This window comes from Melozone crissalis, unplaced genomic scaffold, assembly GCF_028551555.1.
Source record: "Melozone crissalis strain CALT ecotype California unplaced genomic scaffold, PUWL_Pcris_2 ptg000026l_1, whole genome shotgun sequence".
Taxonomy (NCBI): domain Eukaryota; kingdom Metazoa; phylum Chordata; class Aves; order Passeriformes; family Passerellidae; genus Melozone; species Melozone crissalis.
In genome coordinates this window covers 10,409,596-10,437,074 of record NW_026535804.1, presented here as the reverse complement: position 1 = coordinate 10,437,074, position 27,479 = coordinate 10,409,596, and the positions used below count along the sequence as shown (strand labels likewise).

The following is a 27,479-nucleotide window of genomic DNA, read 5'->3' as shown; positions in this document are numbered from 1 at the left end:
TCTTCACCTGCTTTTATAAAAAGAGCTGATGAAATTACCACTCAGAGGTAATTTTATCTTTCTGTCCTCTTGATGCTAATGAAATCTGGTCTTCTGAAGGACATTATCACTGAGCTAATCTATGCAATAAACCAGTTTACAACATATTTTTAATTACATCAAAAATTATCTTACATAACTTAAGTCCTTGAATTTTAGATGTGATTTTTAGACCAAACCAAATCCCTTTTGGCTACTATTTTGTTGGCTTCTTTTACTCCTTATCACTGTCTGTATCAACCTGTTGTTTCTTGGGGTAGAGTCAGAGCACAGTCTGGGACAGGGACTGGCTCCTGCTCAGAGGGTTTAATGTGGTTTATCTAAATCCTGAATTTCCAGGGCTGAAGTTCTCCAGAGTCACTGCAAAACTGCCAATGAACAGGCCAGAGTGAGCCAAGGTGTGCTGCAGTAAGGAAACAAGGCTTGGACAACCCCAAGCTATATTCCTAAAAACTTCACGACAACACAAGTCTAGAGCCGAGGATCCCTCTGGAATTTGCATTCATATCTGATTGCACTGATGCAATTTTAAACCAAACAGCTTGTTCCATAAACCTTTCATGTTATTTGTGCAGATTCCCTCCCAGCTGCAGGCAGAAGGCATCCCCAGCACTCTGTACCTTTGGAGGTGACTGCTGCTGCTTGCTGGGGTTGGCCGAGTGCTGGTGCCGCAGCGCGCGCGGGATGAACTCGGGGGCCAGGGGGTTCAGCACGTAGGTTTTCTTTAACTCCAGAGCTTCCAGCTGAGCTTTGATCTGCTCAAACGTGATGCCATGCAGACTTTCATTCTCGTGGCACAGGGCAATGAACCTTTCCCAGAATTTCCTACGGAAATGATTTTTACAAACAGTGAGGAAAGCTCAATGGCTGTTATTAAAATGAAAACAGATTTAACGTAACTGTGGGACACTTTTATTGTTTGTGGGTGCTCATTTTACACACCAACCCATCCCCCCTGAGCCTGCTCCCTGCAGCTGAGCCCCACAGCACAGTGCAGAGCTCCCCAATTGTGTGCACTCCAAATGCACACACAGCTCTGCCCATGGGCACCAGGTCACAGCCCTGGCTGGGTACCACGTTTGGTATCAATGCCATGGACAGCTCAACTCAGAACTTTTTCCTAGAAAACCAAAACCAGCAAACTCCATGCTTAAAATTCTGGAATGTATGATTTAAGGCATTTATTGAAGCTCAAACAGTGACAGGAATTACACAGATTCTCAGTCCCAGAAGTTGTCAAGAACATTCTCTGAATTTAGGCAGATCCTTCAGTGTAACAAATACCAAAGCTAACAAAAATCAAATACAAAGGGTTCTGAGATATGCCCTCAGAACCACTCTTGTGAAACACTTCAGAGGCATGTGAAAATTAATATTTTGGGGAGTTTCTAGAGATTCTTTGAGATCCTCTAGTGGAAAACAAACAAAAGCATGAACTTTAGTGCATGTCAGATTTTTCTATAACATACAGAAGTATTTTTGAGCTAGGAAAACAACCATCAGATGATGCATAACTTCTCTATGAAAATTCTGTTTCCAACTTTTTGGAGGATGGAGGGGTTTTTCAAACCATGCAATAAAGAACATTCCTCCCTGTCTTCTGCTTTCTCGTGACATATCTTTCTACTGCTTTATAAAAGAAAAGTCATTTTTTGTTAACATCCACAGCAGGATCCACATAAAATTTTAAACTTATGATTTTTTTTTTTTTAACCTCAAAGGAACTTTTTGGGTGAAGTTACTGAAGCTTAAAAGTTATTTAATAGGGTCTGAAGATGTCACTTTAAAAAAAACCCAACAAACCTGACTGTGCTGTCTCTCAAAAATATCAAGGGTAAAGGTGTGCTTGACTATAACTCCTGCTTGTTCACCCTTCAGTAATAAGGTCTGGCCTATCAGCAAACTCTGTTCTTTCCCCAAAACCTGCAAAATGAGGAACTGCAGCAGACTAATTGTACCAGCAGTGTCACATTCTGCTGAGTAGCTGACTTTGTGAGAAAGAACAAATGTCTGTCTTGCAAGAATACTGTGCTGCTTGTGATGTTTTTAAGAATTCAGAATTGTTTTCCCTAAAAGCCCATTTCTGTTGTGATTTCACAGAGACAAGAAATGCTCTTTTAAAATTCAGGATGCAAGTTGGCCCTTTTTCTGCATTTTGCTCTAAGGCAAATAGATCTTGCAAGGCTTTAAATGAGAATTAAAACCCAAAATTAAATGCATCACTGGGATGCTTTAATGATGGAATTCCCTGTGATTAATCAATTCAGTCACCAAACCTACTGCCAAGTAGCCCAAATCCACTGAGACCCATCCACTTTTGCTGAGAATGCTGGGAATGCCCCAAGCAGTCTCTCTACACATGGAACACTTGTTCTGGGGTGGAAGAACAGAGAATAAAACCCTGCTGCCTGAGTGTGCTCGGGAGTTTAAAGGGGGTGTCTGCCAAAACAGCTCTGTCTAGTCCAGCTGGAGCACACAGGAATGTAATGATTACCCTGGGCATACTTCACAAAGCTCTCTACAACTATCATTACAGTCTTGACTCATTTTGACAGGTATTAGAATATTTATAAAATTCAAGTACACTCGAAACTTTTTTTGAGGTCTGTTTTTCCTAACGAAATGTCACTTCTTTCAGACTCCCCTACTCCTGTTGGACTAAAAAAGAACCATCTTCCCAGCAGCCTCCCTGAGCCCCTCCAGCACTATTTTCAAAGAGTGAATGTTCAATTATTCAGTGAAACAAGACAATGGTGTATTAAAGGGAAAGCTCGAGATACATCTTAATAAAGTTCCAGTGCTCCTTGTTTCTTAATTATCTTTCAGTTTTATAATTTGGAGCAGCTCTACATCTATAAACAGCTGCTGGTCTTCAAAATGCAAACCAAATCCTCAACTGCCAGCACTGTAATTTATTACCATGCTGACAGCCTGTATTTTTATTTTATTAAGTTTTTGCACACCCTATTTCAAATACTTTGAAGGAGCACTTGGGAGGCACAGGGGCTCCCTCTCATCAGCTCATTACATAAACCACCCCTTGCCTAAAAACCCAACCAGGTAAGGGAAAAGTGAATTAACCCCACAACAATTATCTCTCTGTCAGTAAGATGTTAGAAGCCATTTGAAGCAGATCACTGCATTCATGTACAGACACTCCTGACATGGCCCCAGCAGGGAAGTGGTGAAATTCAGGTTATATTTCATAAATACAGTAAACAAAGGTTTGAATTGCATTTGGCTTTTTCAACTCTAATCTTTGAAAGCCACATCCCTTCTCAACACAGCAGCAGAAGCATGGCTCAGGAAAGTAGAACACAACATAGATACAACAACTAACATGTATTTTTAGCTTTATTTTAATAATGTAGTCAGTGCACTGTTTCCTCTCTTGGAGAATAAGCTGCAGGGTTTATCTCTGATCATCTCAAAATTTCAGCTCTTCCATCCAAAAAAACCCTTTGAAGAACAAGAACTCGGAACCTTTAACATATCATTAAGTGTTTACATATCTCAGCATTTTTCACATTTCTTCATTTAGGTCTATAAAATGTAAATCCACTCAAATCTTAACAAGTTTTTTCCTAGTGTCATCAAGACCTATCAAAACATAAATAATGTTTTTCGAGTCTTCTACCATCCTATGACTGCCATAACATTCAAATCACAATTTTAAACTCCAAATTATGCATTACCTTTATTTGTATATAAAATTGTAATGAGTATACAAAACACTCTACTAGAAAGTAAAATCAAGCATGTTCAATTCCTAGGTGAAAATTTGAGCAATTATAAATATATGAAAGGACAGTTTGTCCATGGCCAGGTGTGGGTATCTCACATTTTTCCCTGCTATATATGATGGCAACCATCACTTTGCTAAATCCACCAGTCACAAATAAACACATTTTCCAGTACCCTTAGCCCTGATTAACCAAGGAACACAGAGAAATTACCTGCATCTTCCAATGGAACATAAAGCAATAGGATCTCCAACCACAGCTACTAAGGATTGTGCTCTTGTAATGGCAGTGTTGAGAAGTTTGTAATTAGACAGAAAACCATAATCCAAGTCTTCTGTTGAATCCTCCAGTAACTGCTCTTTCCTTTTAATTGGAGTTTGCTTATGTTTGCATGTGTGCCGTGTTCGTACTGTGCTGAGGAACAGAACTCTGAACTGTTTTCCTAAAATGAAACAAAAAACATGTCTGAGATAATTGCTGCTATTTCTGCTCCTGCCATGGCCAGACCACTGCCCTTGCCAGCCACATTTCACACCTAGATGTTCTGAACTTGTAGCTACCCTTCACATGAAGAGCTTTATGCAAGAGTAATAAGATTTAAAAATTTTAAAAGATGCACTATAAATAGCATATTCCATTACAAGAATATTTCCTCTTTAAAAAACTTACTTTTTTCACCTTGATATTAATCACTCCTGAACTTTCTGAAATGTTAATTATCTTTACAGCATCGCCTATGAGTCAATAACAAATCTTGAATTTATTTATTCTACCTTAAAAATAAATTCTGGACATTCTTGATTCATATTTTTAAATTTCTCAAATGCATTAATATCCACCATGAAAAAACAGAGCAAACCACTCACTGTCACTCAGTTACTTTATCATCTGCCTTTGTTTATTACTGACTAGAAGTGCAACCTAGCAACAGGCTATGCCTACACAAAATCCTAGTTATCAATGTGATTTCAGGAAGAAACACCTAAATTTTTAGACTCCTTGCACTTTATTCCACAGATGGAAAAGAAATCAGTAAAGATTCCACAGATGGAAAAGATAATCAGTAAAACATTTTGAGGCTAAAGCTCTGTTCCATTTGTATTTGGAACTCTAAAACCAATCAGTTTGTTAAAAACATTAAAATTCTGTTAAAAACCTATTGGTTTCTACAATTTTCACTTCATGTTTAAGTAAAGCTGAACTTAATTCTGAGAAAAGATAAAGATATCTTTTTGAGAAAAGATAAATCTCACATCCATAAAGCTCTGTTCCATTCGTATTTGGGATTCTAAAACCAATCAGTTTGTTAAAAACATTAAAATCCTGTTAAAAACCTATTGGTTTCTACAATTTTCACTCAATTTTTAAGCAAGGCTGAACTTAATTCTGAGAAAAGATAAAGATATCTTCTTGAGAAAAGGTAAGTCTCCCATCCATAAAGCTCTGTTCCATTCGTATTTGGAACTCTAAAACCAATCAGTTTGTTAAAAACATTAAAATTCTGTTAAAAACCTATTGGTTTCTACAATTTTCACTCAACTTAGTTTTTAAGCAAGGCTGAACTTAATTCTGTGAAAAAGATATCTTTTTGAGAAAAGCTAAATCTCACATCCATAAAGCTCTGTTCCTTTTGCTCTAAAACCAATCAGTTTGTTAAAAACATTAAAATTCTGTTAAATACCTATCGGTTTCTACAATTTTCACTCAACTTAGTTTTTAAGCAAGGCTGAACTTAATTCTGAGAAAAGATAAAGATATCTTCTTGAGAGAAGATAAATCTCACATCCACTGAGATAAACGAGATCAATCCCACATCATCGAGCTGATAGCGCTGGAGCAACATCTGTACCACAGCTCTCCTTTTGCTCCCACGGCTTTAGGGCAATTTCAGCAAACTCCAGGGTAATTTACTGCAGTTATTACAGCAGCAGACACCTCCCCTTGGCCAGGCCAGCGCTCACCCTGCACGTTGAGCACCCTCTCCACGCTGACGTCCGACAGGCGCTTCTTGCGCAGCTCGGCGCGGATGCGGAACACCTGGTCGGCGTACGGGGTCACCACCCCGATGCTGCCGTCGTCCAGCTTGCCCCAGGCCACTGGCCACTTCCTCCTCAGCTCCTCCACGCGCTCCACCACTTCAAACACCTGGGGAAAAAGGCAGCATTCTCAAAAGTTGTGTCCCACTGAGCAGCGCGCTTTGATATGGAAAGGGATTTGAGCTTTAAGGCTTTGAAACACTGACATGACACAGTGTTACACAGGCAATGACACTGCTGCATCCTACAGGGGTACTCTAAAGTATTCTGGAGTAAAACAATGTATTGACTATACAGCACCCTTCTTTAGCTAGAAATAAGTTTCCTCACTTAAAATTACAAACTTGAAAATTACATTATTAACCTTAATTTTCATTCCTAGATTCTTACAAAAATATCAAGTGCGCTTAGATCTTTCTTGCCATACTTCAACTTATTTCTGTAAGTAAATGTACTGCCCAAATAGCTGCAATTTAATCTGTATTCTGTATTTGATATATGTCATCTTATCATGTCTGATAACTCTAGACACAGCATCCATGTACCAGAGCACAGTGATCTCCCATTCCAAAGGATACCATTGGGAGTTTCAGATAATTCATCACCTGCTAGTTCCTCTCCGTGAAATATTATGAAATGCGCTACCTGAGAAGATTAATGTGTATTAACACCCAAAAATCTCTCCCTGTGAGGAGACAGCCTCCAAGTAACCTCCTGCCACAGCAGCTCATCTCAACACACCAGAGGCACTGCACTGCACAAGGCATTTCTGAGTAACCGTACAGAAGGTTTGTGACTCCTTTCCTTTTTTTTTTTTTTTAATTACATTCAATAAATATTTCTCCAGCTATTTAAAGCATGGTAATTCATGGTGCTGTTTTTCTACAGCATTTCAAATGCAAGCTCAGCCTCTTAAAGAAGAAAAAAAATCAGTTAATCCTTAAAAAGTCACAAATAGTTTATTTTTGGCCATTTCAGAGGATAGTGAAAATATGGGACTGTTTTTAAGCAAGTCCTGAATGTTTTTGTGACATCAATTCTTGCATTTAAAAGCCAGCTCTGCTGACAAAGGCAATTAGAATAAACTTTGATATCTATAAAAACCATAGCACAAAAATAAGGATCTATTGTAGGTATTTTGGCAAGATTCTCTAAAAGGATACAGCTTCTAGGTATGTATTTAGAATTAATACCACACAGGGAAATTTTAAAATGAAGACCAACAAGGGAAAGTGCATTTCCCAGAATAATTCTTAATAGAGGCATCAATGAACCACAAGATGCCCCAATGCAAACATCCATTAAGGGTCAAACAGAAAAAATCTCCCTCATCATCTAATTCCAGTTTGTCCTGCTGGTGTTTAAGGAGCCGTTGTCCTTCATTTCTGCCTGTGGCCATTAATGACTCACAGTTTTCAGACAGTTACTTGGCCACTGAAGATATTTTTAGGTCCTTTACAACTTTTTTTAAACGGCAAAGCAATCCAAGTAGATTAATGAAAGCAGTCAGGTGTCCAGAAGTCATTGGAGCTTCTTATTTCAGAAGATATTTTAATGCAGCAAAGAATGTTTAACAATGCAGCACAACAACAACAAACAGGTTTCAAATTGTGCAGCAGAGGAACCCCACCATGATCAACAAGGGGAAACAGGCAGTTCTGCAGTGTTCATAACAAGCACTACCCAGAAATTCCTCCTAAGCTTATGAAAATCACTGCTATTTCTTTGATTTTCCCTCCCTCCCTAACTGGAGGTGACTGGAAAAAGGCATCTTCCACTACGAGCAGCATTATCAAGGCAAAAGGTGGGAGGTGGGTGCTGCTGCATGTGTTTGTTTTTGTGGGCTTGAGTTGTTTGGTTCTTCTAAACACAAGGGAAGGAATGAGAATGAAAGCAATTTTTGAAGAATACCAATAAATCTACATGAAACAAACAGATAGAGAATAAGTTCTCACCTAAAAGAATCTCATCTGCACATTATCAGTTAGACACTGATCCTAAACATATTAAAGGAAATGTGAAATGTTACTCCTGAGGACTCTTATCTGAGTGGGAACATTTCTACAACAGTCAAAGAAATCTAAGTTTTACTTCAAATTGCAGTTACTCTCAGTTGCTAAGATACATCTATCAGAATGTCACATAAATTATCAGGAAAGACAAATCTTCTCTCCTGAAGAATGAGCCTGGGAGAATGAGATGCAGCTTATAATTTGCAGAGAAAAAAAAAAGAAGGTAAATTAGTGGAAATGTTTACTACAATTGCAATTTTCATTACACCATGTTTAGCAAACTCCATGTTCCACTCTCCTAGTAGAGGACAATTTATGTCTTCCACCCACACAGCATAAACCAGCAAATTTGGGGGAGTGGAGCTTTAAAAAAACAATCAACAGTAAAAGCAAAGAAGAGTTACCTCTGCATTATTGTAAAAAGCTGTACTATTTTTTTCTTGCACATCTTCTCCACGTGCTGTGAAGAAAGTCAAAGGGTAGAAATCTTTGTGTGCTGGCTGCTTTCCACTTGCCATCAATTTGCCTTCATAGAAAAGTTCAGATGTGTAACTGTAACGAGGCAAAACAGGGGAAAATGTGGAGTCTACACATGAGCTCACTGATAAAATATGCAAATCTCCCTGATGAAATATGCAACCACAAAATACTTCATAAGGAAAACAGAACCACTGATTACTATTCAGCATCTTCAAATGATTTCTCTGAACTGATATTTCCCTTCTACAGACACAGCAGAAGGCACTAAAAATATGCTTCTGCAACACTTTTTCTACAAAGGCTGTTTTCGCCTCTCATCTAAAGCTCGACAAAGTTATGAACATTCTCACTGATGTTTCACTCAGAAGTTCTGATGGCTGGAAAGTGAGCAAAAAGAACACTTGCTGTCTGGCACTGGTTACTCCCCAGGCTGGACAATGAGCTTGCTCATGTCAGTTAAGAGTTATTGAACTTGGAAGATAAATTTACTACAGATTTCGTGTGCACTGAGCATGATGCAGGCCAAGTGTTCAGCTGTCAACCAAGTTTTTCTTCTGTGGCTTCCACTCCAGGCTGATCTGTGTTGCTAGAGACCAGAAACACAACCAGAACAGTTCCTCTGACTGAAAAAGAAATGAGGCAAGAACTACTTCATGGTGAAAAGCAGGAGGGAAGAAGGCAAACTGAATGGAATGAGACAAAAAGGCAGCAAGGAGAGGCTGCAGAGTGCTGTAAATTATTGCACAGTAGAGCTAAATTAATGCACTGCCTTCCAGTAATGAGTGAATTTTGGTATCATCTCACTTTCAGTGTTCAGCCTCCAACCTTAATTTTCTCTGGATATCACTCAGAGAGTGCAGAAACCTGAGTACAGCCTGACATGAAGACAACCAAAGCAGGAGGCTGTGCAGCTGGTGGCTCCATCCAGTTCTTCCAGGATTCCAGCTACTGCAGCTTGAGATGGAAACAGCTGCTCATGGAAAAGCCACAGAAACTTTCCTGCTACCAAATCACCACCAAAGCACTGCAGCCCACCCTGACCTGAACTGCCTCACCCTGGACAACCCTGAAGAACACTGGGCTCCTCTCTGGCTTAGGCTGCAGCAGCCAGGGGGCAAATCTAACCATCTCTTCTGCAAATTAACTTTCAGTAATGAGATCTCATTAAACAACAAAACTTTTCTGTATGGGCTGTTTTTTCGAATTACAGCTCCAAAGTCAGGCTAAACTAATAGCTCCTTCCTTCCTCTATTTCTCATGGTGTCTCTGCTTCAGTGAGGTAGGGATGATTAATGAGCCCTTCATCTCCCTACACTTCTGTCCTAAGTGTCATGCTCCCATTTGTCAGGGGAAATTCCACAAAACACAAAAAGGAGACTTGAGACATCTCCTAAAGGGACCACCATGGGAGTGTTCAGCTGATTTCACCTCCCACAGCAACACTTCCCAGTGGAATTGGGTACACTGGGCTTTGACCAGAGAGCCAAGCAGCCCCAGTGGTGTTTCTGCATCTTCACCTCAGTGTTCAACAAAGCAGCTCTTTCTTGGAACTCCCTGTCTGAGCTCCAGCTGCTGAAGTGAATTTTCTTGATCTTTCTGAGGTAAATGACATGGAAGTGATGTCTAAAGAAAAGCTGAAATGATCCCTTCCTTTACAGATGTTCTCTCATTTCAAGCTCAGAAACTCAGAATATAGGTAAGAAATTTAGCAGCCCTCAGCCTGTAACTACAAAATCCATAAAGTGAAGATAGATCAAGCTATGTAAAAAAATATTTTACATTCTCACTTTTGATTCCCCAGAGCACTTAAATATTTCTGCTTTTGCTTTGAACACAGTGATAACCTAATTAGTATGACTGGATACCAACATAATATTCCTCAGTACATATTTGAGCCAGGATTTAAACTTTAGCATTTTTCCCCATGATTGCACTTATTCTTTCCAGCACAGCTCATGGATGAGCTCATTACACTGGCAGCCATTAGTTTATCATAGCATAAAAATGCAAACCCACTGATTAATGTGTCTTGAAAGAAGTAATAAAAGATGTCAACAGTAAAGAAACATGCTCAAAATTTGACCTATTTTTTCCATTCACAGTTGGATATCCATATGTTCCTTACATTGCCCACAGCTCACCATTCCAAGATAATCATCCCCAGTAAATCTAAAATTCTGAAATGGTTCAAAGGAGCACAGAGCCTACATAACAAACTGCTGGGTGGTTAAAAAGGGAAAGCTGGCTCTTCTTTGGTTTAGTGTGCAAGCCCAGCCTGAATGAGGGCTCTGTCCCACAGCCCTGGCAGCTGCTCTAAGGAGCCCAAATGACCACACAGAATTCCTAATTAACTTTGAAACAAGTTAAGATTTCATGCCAGCAACACTTCAGCTGTGCTTGGCTCTTTTGTCCAGTGTCAGCAGTCAGAAGAAGCACGGGATAGAGTGAAAAAGTTCACACCTACTTGATGATTGCTTCATGGGAGCGATAGTTCTCACAGAGCAGGATCCTGCACGGGAACTCGGCAGGGTAGTGCTCGTAGAGCCGGTCCAGCAAGGACACATGGAGGTTTCTCTCCCTGGCAAATTCACTGTAGACAAAAGGACTGAGCTGTAATAGACACACACACACAAAGAAAACGTAACTAAATGGGTGGACTCGGAATTTCATGCTCCCAACAAATGTATTTGCATCAACCCAGAAATGAAACCTCCCTCTCGCTGGACTTTCACCATTGGAAGACAGAAACCATGGTTATTCCAAAGAAATGGTCCTGCCTCCCAGAAAAATAACAAAAGACCAGCATGGTCTTAAAGGAACAATAAAATACTCAATAACTATGCAAAGAGCCCTTCTATTTAAGTTTAACACTCCCTACTGTGTTTAGAATGACTTTACACCATTATTCTTACAACCACTTCTACAATTCAGTTATTACCACAAATAGTACAAATCAGAAAACAAAGAAATTTTAGTACCATTTAAAAACTGAAACAGAAATGTTGTTGAAAAAAACAAAAACCCAGTGACCTATTTACTGTTACACTAAACTCCTACTGGGCTTGTTTAACAATAAAGCCAACATTTACTACAGCAGGAAAAATAGAACCAAAGAAGATGAAAATTAGATTCTTAAAATACAATTTCCAAATGTAGAAATGAAGCCAATCTATTTTGTCATTCTGAATTCATATGATTCAGCTACATATTAGTTTTTGAAATTTAAATACTGGACATCTAATAGAGGATGTTCTGTAAGACCCTGAGCTACAGAGCAGCCTGAGACACACAAGCCCTGGGAGGAATTCATCCACACAGCTGGGCTGATGAGATCAAGCCTGAAGTAAGAATTCCAAGCTCTTGAAAAGCATTTTGAGAGTAATATTTAAAAAGCACTACCCCACTACTTGGCATTATTAATATCATTGAAATTATCCAGCAGTATTAGATTATTGGTGGCAACACCACTCTGAGTTTGTTACTGTACCAAAGCACACTTCCACCCTACTGCTACTGTGAGACGCAAGGAGAATTAAAGGCAAATCTATAAAAACAAATAAATCTGCCCTAAATCAATAAAGCAAGTAAAGCTGACTTTTCCAAGCATGCTTTCTCATGCCTACAGGCTGAAAAATGACAGGCAGAATCAGTGTTTGAAACTCTCCAAACCAAGCAGCTCCCAGGCACTTTGCAGCAACATAAAAGCACTGGCTACTTTCAGCTTCTTATTTCTCACTTGTTCAAATCTTCACCAGATTAGATGCTTCTAATAAAAACTTAAAAGTTCTTTTAATCCTAATTCTCCATATTCTTGAATTCTTTAAAAAATCAGCAAGGATTACCAGTCATAAACTCCTGACTGTAATAAATATCCTCATATCTTAAATAACATCCCTGGAATTCTCCTTGCCTTCCCCATCTATTATATGACTTGGTGCAGATAAATAACTTAAATAGATAAATACAAATATTATACATTTGCAGTTCATACCCAAAAATTGCACAGCTCTTACCTGCATATGGTCTCCAGCCAAGACAATTCTTGTGTTTTTATTAGCTAATGCCAGAGGCATAATCGTTTCACACTCCATAGCTTGAGCAGCTTCATCTAACAGAATGTGTGTAAAAAACCCTGTAAAACACAAATTTCACCAAATAAATGAAATTTGAAATTTGATAAAATGAATATTGAGAACAAGAACTTAACATTCTGTATTCTGATAGTAACCAAAACTAGAATTTAAAAAAGTATGCCTTCCACAAATTAATTTCTAGCAGCTACTGAAAATCACAGAATTTCCACACCCATCAAATGACCAACAGCAGTCACCTGGTGGCCAGGGACATACGCAGGAGCCCCAGGTCTGCCTCTTTCTTGTGATACACGTGAAATTAAACACATTTTATCTGAGCCCTCCTTACCCCAAGAAGAAATATCTCTTGGCAGACCATCCCTCAAGAGGTTTCTCAAATCTGAAAGTTATTTTGCCACCATGAGACTTGAAGAGCTTTGGACAGTGACAAGGAATTCCTCATGTACTTGAGTCCTAGTAATTACTTTATATACTAAATTTCCCATTAAAATTGCACACATACCTGAGCACTTTGCTGGTTATGGGCTTAAAGGAATGTTGGGGGGGGAAAAAGGAACAGAAGTTGAAGGAAAATTTAAATTCAATCTTATGATAATATGGGACCAAAGGTTTGGTGGGAATCTATGCACTGGAGAACACGCACTTGAAAAGAAACTTGGACACTGCAGACTTGTATTTTATGAATCTAAACTCAGGATAGGTATAGAAGTGGTTTTGTACAGTGATGTCTGTGATATATTAAGGTTTGAAACAAAGTATTAGAGGACTTGGTGCACCATCCAATTCACATTACATACATAAAAATGCAGCAATTTTCTTTGGAAAATATGAAATTCATACAGCTGCACAGACATTGCTATGGCATGACTGTACACAGCCTGCTGCCAAACAAAGCAGCTATTTCTATCTAAAGATCCAAAAATATTTACCATAAATTCCATATTCGTTTTCTCTGTTGCAACAAAAATGTAGCCATAAAAACTAATCCTAACAACTCATGTAAAGAAATTCCATATTCTCTAAAAAGCAGATGGATTTAATTTGGAGATCAGGAAAATAATAAACCCTAAGCAGCCTCTGCCCCAAAAAATCAGTCTAATATCTTTCAGTTTAGAAAACAACCCTAAATGTATCATGTTAACAAAGACAGGGCTTGTATGTGTGGGAGTTGCTTGCAAAGCTAAACAATTCACAAAACAAGGAGAAAAAGCTCTCTGTTATTTATGCTTACATGCTCCACTGAGTAATGACCTTAATGAGCATAATATTCAAAGTCAGAATCTCAAACAGAATTTTCCCTCTTGGATCTCACAAACACCAGATCATAGATAGTACTGCTTCTTTATTTAATTTTTTTTTAAGAAGGAAAAAAAAAAAAAAACAAGCAAAAGGTTAATTAGAATGCCAGCAATTTACAGCTTTGTAATAAACATTTATTCATAAAAAACAAACAAGCATTTTATTATTATCATTGTTTACTTTATTTTTTAACAGTTCCAAGAATTGGGTAAGGGACCAACAGTGGCAAGAGGAAGATATTTCTTAAGCATGGCCATTTCTGGTCTAGAAATGATCTTACCTGGTTCAAGATCCAGCTGACATAGATACTGTGATGTATTTAAAGTAACAACTACTACTCTTTGCTTAAGAATGTCTTCTTTCTGTGGCATCTGGAAGGTGGAATGTGTGCTTGAAATCAAACAGTACTGATGCACAACTGGGTGAACAGTCTTTACCCAGCGATTTCGGAAATATACCCTAGGAGAGAAAAAGGGGTTTATTTTCCATCAGCTTGGAACACTGCTTAGTATTTCAGATATTTCAAATAATAATGTTCTGCTTTCTGAAAAATAAATATCATCTTCAAGAAGTAAAATGGCACAACTATGCAGAATTACATGCTAAAATGTCTTGGATTCACCTTCTAGAATTGCAGTGCAGTTTTACATATACTAACAGTTAGCAAGCTTTATTTCACATATAGACATCTGTAAATTTTTCAAATATTTATGTCCTGTGATCCTCATATCAATGCCTATTTAATATTAAACTTACAATAAACTCATTTTTAATAAATATTTGCTGACATGAAATGTAACTATAGCCCAGAGAATGGAACTGACAGTGGTCTGCCCATCTCAGCCACTGCAGCTGATACATGAAATACATTCAAATCCTGCTGTTCCTCCCACCCATCCCATGTGCTGTCTGAATTCTACAAACCAAACATGAGGTGGATTCATCTTTGTATCATACAGGGCCATAACTGTGATACTCTGGATAAAAGAATGGGAAAACAACGCCAGAATTTTGGCTGGAGTCTAAAATACAAGGACATTGACTGGATTTCAGACACCCTTCCACAACACATCAGGTCATTTTAACCACCATCCCAGGGGATCACTGATGAATTTTTCTCAGGAAGGGATGACTTGTTACAGCCAGTTTGGCTACATGGAAGAGAAAGACAGAAGACACAAAGGCTGTGCCCAGAATACAGGGTACAGGTGACTCCACAGGGTGAGCACATCCTGCAAGGAGCTGGATAAAGATGCCTTGTGACACCTCCATCAGGTGCTCCTCACCACCAAATCTCTATCAAGAACTATAAATCTGAAGTAGAACCTTTAAACTACAAGAAATTATTGTACAGAAATTAAAGCCTAAATTTATTTCTGAAGATGAAATTAATTAAAATAATTTCAGTTCTAAATATAGGATTTAATGCTGTTCGGTTTATCTATTCATTATTTTATTTCTCCTGCACCCATAGTTCAAATCCCAAATCATTAATAAAGTGTTTGGAAATCTGTAATTATGCACCTAATTGCAGAGCATGATTGCACTGGCTGGACTCTGGATATCACATGTCCACCCACGTCTGAAAATTACAGCTGAGCTCCATGTGATGTGAGGGAAACGAGCACCAGCACTAGAATAAATCTGGTTTGTGAAGATACATTGCCCATTTTGGACAAAATGAAACTCAAAGGTACCTCAGTACCCTGAATGACTTTTGATTTGACAACACAACCAAGGCAAATCCACACTGGAGACCAAAGGTAACTCCAGGTAAATCTGGGTTCAGAGCAGGAACAACCCCCACACTCCTGAGTCATTCTCAGAACAAGAGGTTTCTACTGTTACCCCACATATTTATTTCTTCTCAGCTATCAAAGGGATGAGTTTTATTTGATAAACTGTTATTGCACCAAGTCATGGCCTAACAGCTACAACAAGGGAGCAAGGTAACCCCTGCTCCACTTATCCCAGCTTTTCATCCTCAGCTTTTGTGTGCTTCACTCTCCCAACCTTAACTGAGGTTATACTTACCCATCACCTCACAGGAGTACTGTGAGCATTACTGAGTTTATTGGGAGTTTATGTTTGTAAAGCACTTTGAGATTCTTGGATGAAAGGTGCTATTGAAATGCAAAATATTATGGTTATTAGACATTATTATACCATGCACTGTCTTTTATTACAAAAATTCAACTCTGGGTGACTCACAGATTGGCTGACAGCATTTCAAACTGCATTGCTGCTTACCCATTAATTTCTTTTATTTTGATGTGAGATCAAATAGGTATCCCAGAGCTATTATTCACCACTGGCATAAAAACACCTGACAGATGTGACTACTTGGAAAATGTCATGAGAGAAGTTAAGCTTCACTGAACAAGGACTTTCTTTCTCAGGTGCAACTTGGGCTAATAGAATCACCCATAATTTCATTATTAGATTTTTTTTTTCCCTCAAAGTTGGAAGAACCAATTACAAAAATGGGGTTTACCAGCTTAACACAAATCATAACATTTCACCCTGCAACATGCCTTTAACTTCTGATTAAACAAAAGACTAAACTTCTAAAATGTTTAGTCTTAACCCTGCATGAGCAGAGTCCCTGAACTCCAGCAATCAGGTAGTTACTAATCAAAACTCATTAGTACCCACAACACATTTTATTATTATTTGGGAAAAGGCTGCATCCACTTTGTTCCTTGTACAGAACCCAAACCACAGCTTACATGAGAGATTTTTTTCCCATCACATGGCTCATATCAAAGTTTGAATTGTGGAGAAATGAAAACCTTGCAGGGTAAGGTTTACCCAAACCACAGGCAGTGAAATTACTGGCACATACATGGAGCATTGCCTCAAAATGGAAATCCCAGAAGATTATAGATTAGGGGCTCAATCTTCTGCAAACAAAGGCACTGAATACATCCACTGTATTTAATGCTTGGTTAACACGCAAGGAATCTGCATTTCCTGTAGAAATTTATTTCTAAGTGTGGCATCTGGGTACCTACAACAGAAGCCTCAATTTCTGTGCATCTCCAGCCAATGAGGAATGCAAGGAGCTGGCAGCTGACCTGCCTGTGCTTCCAGCATCTTCCCTGCCATGGCAGCACAAAAGAAAATTTCCCCAACTATTTCAACTAAGTGTCAGTCAAACCAAGTAGTTCCAGGCTGGGATTGCTTCTAAGCCACTTAAAATACACTTCTGAAATGAAACAAAGGGGGAGTCTGGAGTCAGAACCTCTGAGGGAGGCTAAAAAGAGTTTGATTTGCACTCCTGTCCTACAACCGTGACTTCTTCTGGTGACTCCTTACAACAGTGGGGACTAAGCTTCAGTTTTCAAAATTTCTTGTCCCTGTTCTGAACTTGACTCCTCTCAGTTCAGAACAGAAAGGCCAGGACTCTGCACTCCAATAAACCTTTCTGGGACACATCCCACCTCCTCAGCCTTGGTGTTGGTAACTCTCACCTGAAATCCCCCAAGGAAAAAGAGCACAAAAACTCAGAGGGAAAGCAATCTAGCAGGGTAATTTCATGTCTCTGTTAAGAAACCACTAAAAAAATTAAATCTATCAAGTCCCAAAAAGCCTAAAGGAAACTTTAAAAGCACCTGTGATTTCCTTCTTCCATTTCTTTAGAACCATCTCCAAAGAGAGGCTCACTCTCACAAACAAATATGTTCCTTGAGAGGCAGAAAACATGTGAAAAACCTGTCCTACAACTTGAAAGTTCCCCTTTTTTAATACCTTTTTCCTTTAAGATGGAAGTTAGAGTTTCAAGAAAAAAGTCATTGGCAGAAGAGTAATTTATTTTCCAAACTAACGTTTGGTAAGATGAATTAATTCCATTTTTAGTACAGGAACTGATTTGGAAAAGGGGGCAATGGTGTTTTAAAACCTGCTGGGGGTTTTTGGTCTGGATTGCTGTTTGCTTTCTTTTCTAATTCAACTCTGGCTCTATGGATTATTTTTGATAACCTGGGTAATTCTTAGCTAGCAGCCACATACTAAAGCTACCTGGTTCCAGGATATATGCAGAACTTACATATGAATGCTATGATCAAAGTAGTAAAAAATGAACTGGTTTCAGTGAGATATTTTTAACAGAACCAACTTCTTTTTTGACACTGCTGAACTGAAGATATTAGTTTTATTTATTCCTAAGCAAGAGCATGGTTAGGAATAAATAAAAATACTCAACACAGATAAAGGCTGGATCAACCTCTTTCCTTTTCCCTTAGTATTCCAGTGTATGGAAACAACTGAATCTGAAATATGCAAGTAAAATAACACCAAATTCATATTATAATAATATTTCAACCACTGCCAGGCAAAATACAGAGGAATTGTTGCTATCTGCTTGCTGGAGTTTTTAGGAGAGGGTGATAATGTGAATTCTCCTGCCTCAGCAGCCACCTCCAGAAGGTTCCAGCAGCTGATGGAGACAGGCACATCCAAGGAGTAAAAGAAAATACAAATCAGGAGCCAATTACTCCCTCTTACAGCTCTGACTCACCATCTAAAGGTGCCTGGCTTTAAAAAAATCAGGTGGCTCACCATCAAACAGAAGCACTTAATCCAAGCTCTCTCCTCCCAGCTGTAGCTTGGGTTTGGTTTCATTCCTTCAGAAACATTTCTGCATTCATTTATGTAAGTATATGAAAGTGTTTCAGTGTCAAGTTTCTCCAGTAAAAGGCAGATTTTGGAGTGTGCCCCTAATACAGTTGACTCATCTAATCAAACCCAGGGGCACGGGTTTTTTCTGGGTAATAATTTGTTTATGGGCATCAGGACTATGAGAATTTGGCCTTCAGGCTTTGCTGGTATTTCATTTAGGTGCAGAAGTTAGATTTAACAAATTCTCACTGTTCACTCTGACTCTGTATTTTCCAAAGGGCATAGGATGTTATTTTATTAAGAGATGATACAAATTTATAACTTGATATTTAAACAAAAAGCTCCACAAACTCTGCTTTTCAAACTTTTATGTCACATCACTGACAGGATAATTTATTTAATGTACATCTTAGCCACGGAAAGATCTACATGGTTTTCAGTACAAAATGTTAAATAATTTAGCTTTCCTTCCTTAAAAACAACATAAATATTATAAAATATTGTGTTGCTCCCCACTAAGCCAACTCATCACTTGTAGAGCAAATAAGAGATAAAATCTACAGCAGTGTTCAGTTATTTAGAACCACAATGAGCTCTGCAAGCAGCACATCTACCTTGAATAATTAACTGCTTCCACTCCACTTGATGTTTCCTTTTAAATACTGCAGAGGCTCAGATCCCCCTGTTTAATCTAACAGTAATGATTTTGATTTGAAAATACCTTTACAACAGTCAATAAGGGAGGTACATCCATAAATAATTTTGAACTGGGAGTCTCACACAATTCCAGTTTGGATTCAGAAAAATTGACCTTTAACTCCTGCCAGAGCAGGTTAGTGCACTTTGTGCTCAAACAACATTATCTGTCAGATTTTTTATTTGAACCATACATTTTGGATCCATTAACATATATAAAAAACTCCAGAGATGCCTCCATTTCCTTAAATTTCAATTTTTTTATAGAGGTCTCCTGACTATTTGAACAGCATCAGATAATCTCCAGCAGCACTTTCTGAAGGCTCTTTAACAAATGCTACAACAATTAAATTTACATTCAAACACTCAGTGACTTTTAAGTTACATGCTGTGATTCTCTTAGCAAATATCCAAATAAATTGTAACCATAAGAAAAATATCACTTTTTATGTTTTTCATAATTCTGAGACTGGACTACACAGTTGAAAACAAGGCAGCAACAACATGGCAACAATAAAACTGTATTTAACTCCTTGCACTGTTAAATCACACTTCAATATTCCCAAAAAGGTCAATTACACACATTTTTTCCCTTCAGAAAATTAAGACTCCGTAAAGGTTTTCATCCCAAAGTGCTTTACAAATCACCTTAAGACAATCTGTGTTAAAACACAACCAGATCAAAGACATCTTTTAAAAAACAACACTGCCCTCCTTCCCTTGGCCAGACCCTCAGTGTCTGTAAAATGTCACATGGCAACCAAAGGCAACAGACCTAAGAGAATTTACACCTGTTGCAGATGCAGCCTTTTCACATAACTTCACTGGCTTCACTGACATTGCATAAAATATAAGTCCAGGATGGCTTTTAATAGCTAGCAAGTAAACACAGAGTCATTCTCTCAGTAATATTATAAACTCACCCACTGGCATTCAGAAAATGATGCCCATAATTTATAATATATATCTATATATACACACTAAGTTAGCAGTATAAAGTATACACTGTGATTACTGGGCAAAACGTTCCCAGGAGCAGATTTATGCCCATAAATAAATCCTCCTTAACTATTTCCATGCAAGTTTGCCCTCCTTGCTCTTGAGATTCTGCTTCTTTTTTTTTCTAAACCCATTTCCCCAATGCACATTAAGTAAGTACATTTCAATATATAAATAATCACTTCACACTGATTTATCAGAAGAGGCCAAACTACTTTCACACATTTCTCCTATGACACCAAAATGTTTCTCCAAGAAGCCAGGTGGGGAATCCCAGTTTCCAAATTAACCTTGTAATTGTGAGTCAAATTTTTCAGAAATTAAAACACAACTAAAATCCATTTTATTTTATCATAGTAGCTTTTAGAGGAATGTATCAAAATTTTGCTCATTAGGAAAGACACATTTATCAACAGAATAATAGAGGCTTAAAAAAGGATGTCTTTAGTTTTATTTAACAGATGACCAAAAATTATGTTACAATATTTCACATTCCTTTTAGGCTGTTTTTAAATGCACTGCTGGTAATGCCAATACGCTTTTATATTTTAAAAGTTCTTTAACCTTTTTTATAGACACCTTTTCTTAAGAAGAGTATTTCATAGATATATAATAAGCCTTAAAAAAATACCTGAGAGGTCTTGCCTGGGGATTGCCTGCTTCTACATATGGATGTAAATAATCCTTTATGTAGAGATCAGCAGCACTATTAGAATGGGTGCAAATGAGAATCCTGCTGGAATAAATGGATGCAAATAAAAAAGCAATGAAGAAACAGAAAACAATTCAAAGCAGTAGAATACAAAAAAAAGGGAACAGTGGCCATCTTCCTGCACATTCCTCTTCATGGACCTACTGCACTTCCTATGATTCAGCTCAAAATCTTCAGTTATTAGTTAGCAAACAGGTTCCCAAAAATCATTTTGTAATCTAGACTTGATTTTAAAGACCAGCTTTTGTTGGGTGGAAATTCTGTATTTCTACCTTTGACTTGAATTTTAGCCAAAAAATCCCATCCTCTGCCCTCAGCTCAAAGCCTTCAGTTATCAGTTATCAAACAGGTTTTCAATAATCATATTGTAATTATTAATCTATTAAACTAGACTTGATTAACAGATTAATAATTACTATTGTAATTATTAATCTAGACTTGATTTTAAAGCGCAACTTTTGTTATCTACCATGCTGCAAAACTTCCCATGCTGAGCAAATCACAGCTATTCTACATAATTTCCACTTTAATTAGTTTTGTTCTAAATGGAAAATACAGGCCAAGATTATAAAATTACTTTATCATCCCAAACAATGAAGGATGGCTTGGGTTTGCTGGTTTCTAAGCTGGGTGGAAATTCTGTATTTCTACCTTTGACTTGAATTTTAGCCAAAAAATCACAGCCTCTGCCCTCAGCTCAAACTCTTCAGTTATCAATTATCAAACAGGTTTTCAATAATAATTTTGTAATTTTTAATCTAGACTTGATTTTAAAGCTTTTGTTATCTACTACGCTGCAAAAGCTCCCATGCTGAGCAAATCACAGCTATTCTACATAACTTCCACTTTAATTAGTTTTGTTCTAAATGGAAATACAGGCCAAGATTATAAAATTACTTTATCATCCCAAACAATGAAGGATGGCTTGGGTTTGTTGGTTTCTAAGGTGGTTGGAAATTCTGTATTTCCACCTTTGACTTGAATTTTAGCCAAAAAATCCCATCCTGTGTGCTCAGTGCCCCCTCTCACCTGGTGTCCTGCTGCTGGAGGATGTGCTTGACTGCCTGAGCCAGAGTGAAGGTTTTTCCTGTCCCATAGGGACCGATGATAAGAACAGGAGGCAGCTGGATGGAGAGGGGGGTGGTGATAGCCAGAACAGCCTCTTTCTGCTTCGCGTTCAGCCGGGGGTCCAACTGCTCATCCCATTGCCTGTGCAAAGAGCCCACCGAGGTTACAACAGCTCCCACCTTCCACTGGCAGGCAGAAATTAAACCAGGGATGATTTCAAAAACTCAAGAGCCTTTACAGAGCTGCTGTGTGGATTGTGGTGCTGAGGCACGTGAAACAAATCAACAAATCTAGCAAAATAATCGTATGCTGTAATCATAAAAATCTGCTGTTTGTAATAAATCAGTTGTGGGGTGGGGTTTCAACCTATTCTCAATTCACATCATCCCACCTAACAACAGTTAACCTGCAGAGCACAAATTCTACAAAAAGGACACACTGCACCATTCTCTGATAACAAAAACAGGTAAACATACAATGATTTTTCTACTATTATCATGCAAATAATACTTCCATTAGTTATGCTTTTTCCCTGCAGCATTTACACTATTAACTTTAAAAGTAACCAGTTACACAACCCCAGGGCTTGGCAAAAGGTATCTAAAATCAAATTTTAAAACTACTGGCTACCAATTAATGACAGACTTCTCTTTACTTTTTTTTTTAAGATCACCAGGGCACATACCTCTAATGGGAAAGCAGTCTATAAAAAGGATTTTTGTTGTAAGCAGCCAGTGATGGGAGGAAGATGCTTTCAGAAAATTCCAATGAGCATAAGAAGTTAAAGATTTCTAGACAGAGTTTTTAATATTCCCACAGACAGATTTAAAAGTAGACATGCATAGTAAAAAACACCTGTCACTGCTGCACATATGGCCATACTTTAGTAATGTGATCTGCTTTGGTACAAGCACCACGCTTCTTACAGACTGGGAAAGTTTCTGCTCAGAAGTAGTTAGCAACAGAGAGCAAGATCAAGAGGGAATTGACTGAATTTTAACTTGAAAGATGCCTATGAACAACAAGCTGGCAAGAGACTAAGAAACAGGAAAGGAACAGGGACATAAAGCAGACATAGAGGAAAAACAGGAAAGACAGTCTGGAGTTAGCTTGATTCTTAAAGAAGGACAAATCAAGCCACCAGATGGAACTGATTTTAACTGAACTATAATCATTACATATTTTATTTATGTATACAAAAAATATAAAACATTATACCAACGTGCAACTGCTATGTACATAGAAGATAAAAGTTCTATCCTACTTGACTTGCCTCCTTTTTGAAATCACTGCTTACTTCCAAACTATTCTTAAGCACTATTTCCTTGTCAGATTCACTCAGAAGCTAATTAAGTCAGTGAACAGATTGTCACTGACCTCCATTAGCTTTGTAGTGTAACTCTAAACAGAACCTATCCCTTCTTCCTCTCAGTGCTGTCAAAGCTCTGATGCACACAGTGATCATCCCACCCAGAACACTGATCCCACCCTTGTACTGGACCCGTTCTTGCAGCTCCAGAGACAAAAATTTTTCCAGTGTTTTTTGCCCTACAATATTCACTGTCTCAGCTTTCTGACAGATTGTTTTCCTTTCAATGCCTGGACTATCTCCTGACATCTCCTGCATCACAATCACACTCCTAATTCTCACCTTCAGGACCCCACAGGACTCCTCCCAGGCTGTGCAGAATATCAGTTCCACATTCCTCTCATTTCCCTGCTCTCCCAGCACAGAAATCTCATGCCTCTTTACCAAGAGCAAGAATACTGACCATATTCCCTGAGCCTCACATTTCTCCTCCCTAAGCTTCCTCTTCCAGACAAACTATTTCCACTGCATCAGCCTTAAGTTTCTTTAGAAGTATTTATATAACACAGGGGTTTATCATTTCATAAAGGAAACTGTGAGATGTGTATAGAAAGAATCTCTGGGCTGCTTCTTGAGGAGTCATTACCACACCTTCCATAACCACACCCTGTGGGTATGTCCAGATCTGGGCTCCCTGCAGCTCAACAAGAACTGATGGATCAGCCCCTGGAACCAGGACTCTGCTGGGGACACTGGGGACACTCCTGCAATTGGCACTGCCACTCCTATAATGCTTTCAGAGGAGGATGGCAGCACAGAAATCACCAGCAGCAGGTTTGTTCTCTGCACCCACAGTACAACTGTGATGCCTCCAAACCCAGGGAAAACCCCTCAGTGTGTTCTGGCCCTGGAGGATCACTCCTCTTGTTTTATTCAGCAGTTTCCCTCCCTCCTCAGAACCCCTCAGCACTAATGAGGAGCACGGCTTGTTTCTGTTCAGGACAGATTTCAGCCGTCTGCTCTGAGAAATTCAGAGCTGCATCCCCACCCAACCTTGGATTTCAAAGTGTCTGTGTACCTGTTGGGACTCCAGGGTATGGTGGGAGTCATGCTGACATCTGGAAACAAAATGCTGTTGTCCTTAATCCTGTCCAAGGCATAATGCATTTCACACAGGGGCAACCGGTTCAACTGGAACTGAAGTTCAACCTGCACAACAAACCAAGAAACAGAGAGGTGAAGAAAAAGGATTCATTCAGAAAATGCTCATTAGACTTTGCTGTGCATGATACATTTTTATCTTCCTGCACACCACTGGCTCTCGGAGGAAAACAGCAAACAGCATTTAATCCAAAGATCTGTGATAAAATTAACTTGGGGTTTTTGTTGTTGTTTAGAATCAAAGATAAATACAGCATTTTCTCTAATTTAATTCTGTTGTTTGACTTTTTAAGATTAGATTCCACTGCACTGTCAGAAAAAATTAAAGGGAAAGCATTCTTGGAATTTTTTTTTAAATACAAAAAATAGTCCTGAAAAATATTATTGTCCTAAAACATTGTTTTTACAAATGTAAGCTTTCATCTCTTATTGTAAGAACAACCTCAAGAGAATGTCATGCCAGAAATTTTACATATCAACAGATGATATAAATCAGCAAAGATAAACTCCAAACATTATTTCTAGTCAAACACTCTGGAATAGCATAACTTGTCATTTTTGTTCAATTATTAGGACTCTCCAAAAGTTAATTTCTAACAATTAGCTGCTTACCAATACATTCTTGGTTTTGTTCTCTCAATTACAGGTGTTTCAATGCTAGTAAATAAAAATATTGCCAACATAAATTCTGGTGCAAAGCCAGAAGCATCACACAGAGCACTTAACATTCCTGATTCAATTCAGAATGGAACGATGGATACTGAAAGTAGGTGACACATACACACACTGAAAGGGTAAAGAGAAAAGCACATTCTAAATTTGAACAAGGGATAAAAGCAGCTCCTGGGGAAATTATTCATAAAAACAGTGCACTCAGATTATCATTTACACAGATTTAAATTTGCAGTAATTAATCTCTCCAGAAACAAATGAATCTGATCACAGTATTATGCCACAGAACTCCACGTTCACAACAGAAGCCTTTAGACAAAATTTGACACAGATCTGCACTAATAAAAACCTGCATAAAACCACCAAAAGCTGCTGAACAACTCCAAGAGAGTAATACACATTTTTAGGTTTATTTCCAAAGCACTGCTGTCACTATATAGTTATGTAATTACTGTGCTACAAATCTAATAAGCATTTTTGATTAAACAGGAGTAAATAATTCTATTTCTGAGATTTACAATGAGCGTGAACACGTTACCAACAGCAGCCACATCACTGCAACCTGTCAGGAACATCACCCCTCATTTACCTGGAAATATCAATTATTTATCAGTTTTGGTGGGCATCTGCAGAGAGAGATTCCAGAACCACCTGCCAGAAGCTGGTTCTGTCCTAGCAATCAGGAGATGAGAACAGAGCCCGAGCAAGGATGAGCTGCACCTGGTCCATCTGCAGCACCCCAGCTGAAGGTGCAGCCCCTGGGTCACCCCAGACACAGCCATGGAAGTGACAGCCATTCCCAATGTACCCCCATGCCCACAGCAACAACCTGGCCTCAGATCCATTGATTTTCTCCTCTAGCACTCACTGACCTGATGTTAGCCCATTCTTACTCAATCACACTTAAATCTCATGGTAATTAGTGCTACCAACCAGAAAGTTCTACAAACACAAAGCAATACTAGAATATATTTTTACAATTATCTTTTTTGACAACTTATATAAAAACCTTAAGAAGTCCTTGACAGTTAAAAAGGAAGGACAGAAGGATGGAAAAGTGATCACTTCTCTCTCAAAGCCATATAAACTCCTCTCAGGAACCTTCTCCTACAGAGAATTCCCCACACAGAGGAATCATTTATCCTCCTAGATTTAACTACTGGTTGTACCTGCACTCCTTTACCTGCCCACAAAGCCCCTTTCCCACCACAGGGATCACTCTGCTGTACCAGTAATGTTTACTACTTGCAGATCATCTCCTTCAAAAGGCTTTGTAAATTAGCATTTTCTTTTTTGTACTCTTATTTCAGTTTTACAGCATTCATATCATTATGTAGCATGTAAAATCAACACTAGCTTTGCTGTAAATAAACAATGTTTGCTTGTATCCCTGCAGAGTGCAGCCATTAACTTTCCATCTCTGGCAGATATAGAGACATTAAATATTCATCTTGACTACCACATTTTACAGCAAGATGTACAACCATAAGTCTGAAGACAAGGGCAGCAACAAATCTGACAGCGTTAAGCACGGAGCTCACAGAGGTGTTGGGAGCTGCTAAGAAAACTTTTTTTTTTAATGAAAATTCAAGAATTCTTTTTCCACTCTGTGCAATTTGTGCCACCCAGCCCCATTCTGCACACAGGGCTGGCACTTCTCAGCAGGGACAGCAGAGCTCATCCTGCCCATGGGCACCTGGAGCTGCTCCCCAGCCCTGTCCTGCCCATCCCTCCCCAGCACTGATTTGTCCCCAAGCACAACCTGCAGGTGTGTGGCAAGGACTGCCACTCAAATGGCAATGCTCCCAAACTCCTGCTTTGATCCATCCAAGGAAAAAATCCTCGCCCAGGCAGCCCCAAGGCTGACAGAAAGCCACACAACCTAACAAGGGTAATTTAAATGCAGGAAAGCTGTGATGCTCATCTGGGTGACACTTTAACAGCCCCTTCTGGGAGTCCAAGCAAGGTGCCTGGCATTAAATACCTCCCATTATCTACCTGCATTCACCACTTTCCTAACAGCTTGGGATTTGTTTTGCTTTTAATGCTGCTGGGATGGAATCAGATAGTTTTATTTGCTGTTGCAGAGTGCTGAATGAGGCCATCTGGGAACGAGAGGCATGTAACCTGCTTTAATATAAATTCCACAATCAGAAATCAGTGGGAAAGGAAGTTACTCCATTGCCAGGTTCACAGAGCAGGACAGAGAACAGAGGAACCACTCCAAAAATGAAAGAGTGTCAGCAGCCATGGTGCTTTAGAGTTCACTCCACCCCACCTTTATCAATGGTTTCCCTGATAAAAGCAGAATTGTGTATTTATTACAGTTAAGGCAGAACAGCAGGTAAACAAGGCACCACCAAGTTTCTGAGACTAATTATAAGGAAAAGAAAAAAGGAAAGAAACTACCCAACTTATCCAAAATCCACAGAAATCAAAGCACTTTTATCAGTGTTTAAGAATCACACAGGGAATACCAGCTCTACTGAAGAGAGCAGCAGAACCTCCAGCACCTTTAACAAAAACTCTGCACATCCAA

General features: G+C 38.7%; 1 protein-coding gene across 5 annotated transcripts in view; it reads right to left on the bottom strand.

The window, feature by feature from the left end:
* The window catches only part of HELZ (helicase with zinc finger), an 86,777-nt gene that overhangs the window by 19,564 nt on the left and 39,734 nt on the right, over positions 1–27,479 (bottom strand). For 3 of the 5 annotated variants that reach the window (XM_054278784.1, XM_054278785.1, XM_054278789.1), the window contains 10 exons: positions 24,186–24,316; positions 21,760–21,939; positions 20,650–20,754; positions 13,984–14,162; positions 12,324–12,442; positions 10,775–10,920; positions 8,235–8,382; positions 5,744–5,927; positions 3,996–4,224; positions 660–864 (listed from right to left, as the gene is read on the bottom strand). In XM_054278784.1, the coding sequence (XP_054134759.1) occupies positions 660–864; positions 3,996–4,224; positions 5,744–5,927; positions 8,235–8,382; positions 10,775–10,920; positions 12,324–12,442; positions 13,984–14,162; positions 20,650–20,754; positions 21,760–21,939; positions 24,186–24,316 (1,626 nt within the window). The remainder of the gene's footprint in view (positions 1–659; positions 865–3,995; positions 4,225–5,743; positions 5,928–8,234; positions 8,383–10,774; positions 10,921–12,323; positions 12,443–13,983; positions 14,163–20,649; positions 20,755–21,759; positions 21,940–24,185; positions 24,317–27,479) is intronic. The other 2 variants (XM_054278787.1, XM_054278788.1) reach the window with 1 other exon arrangement.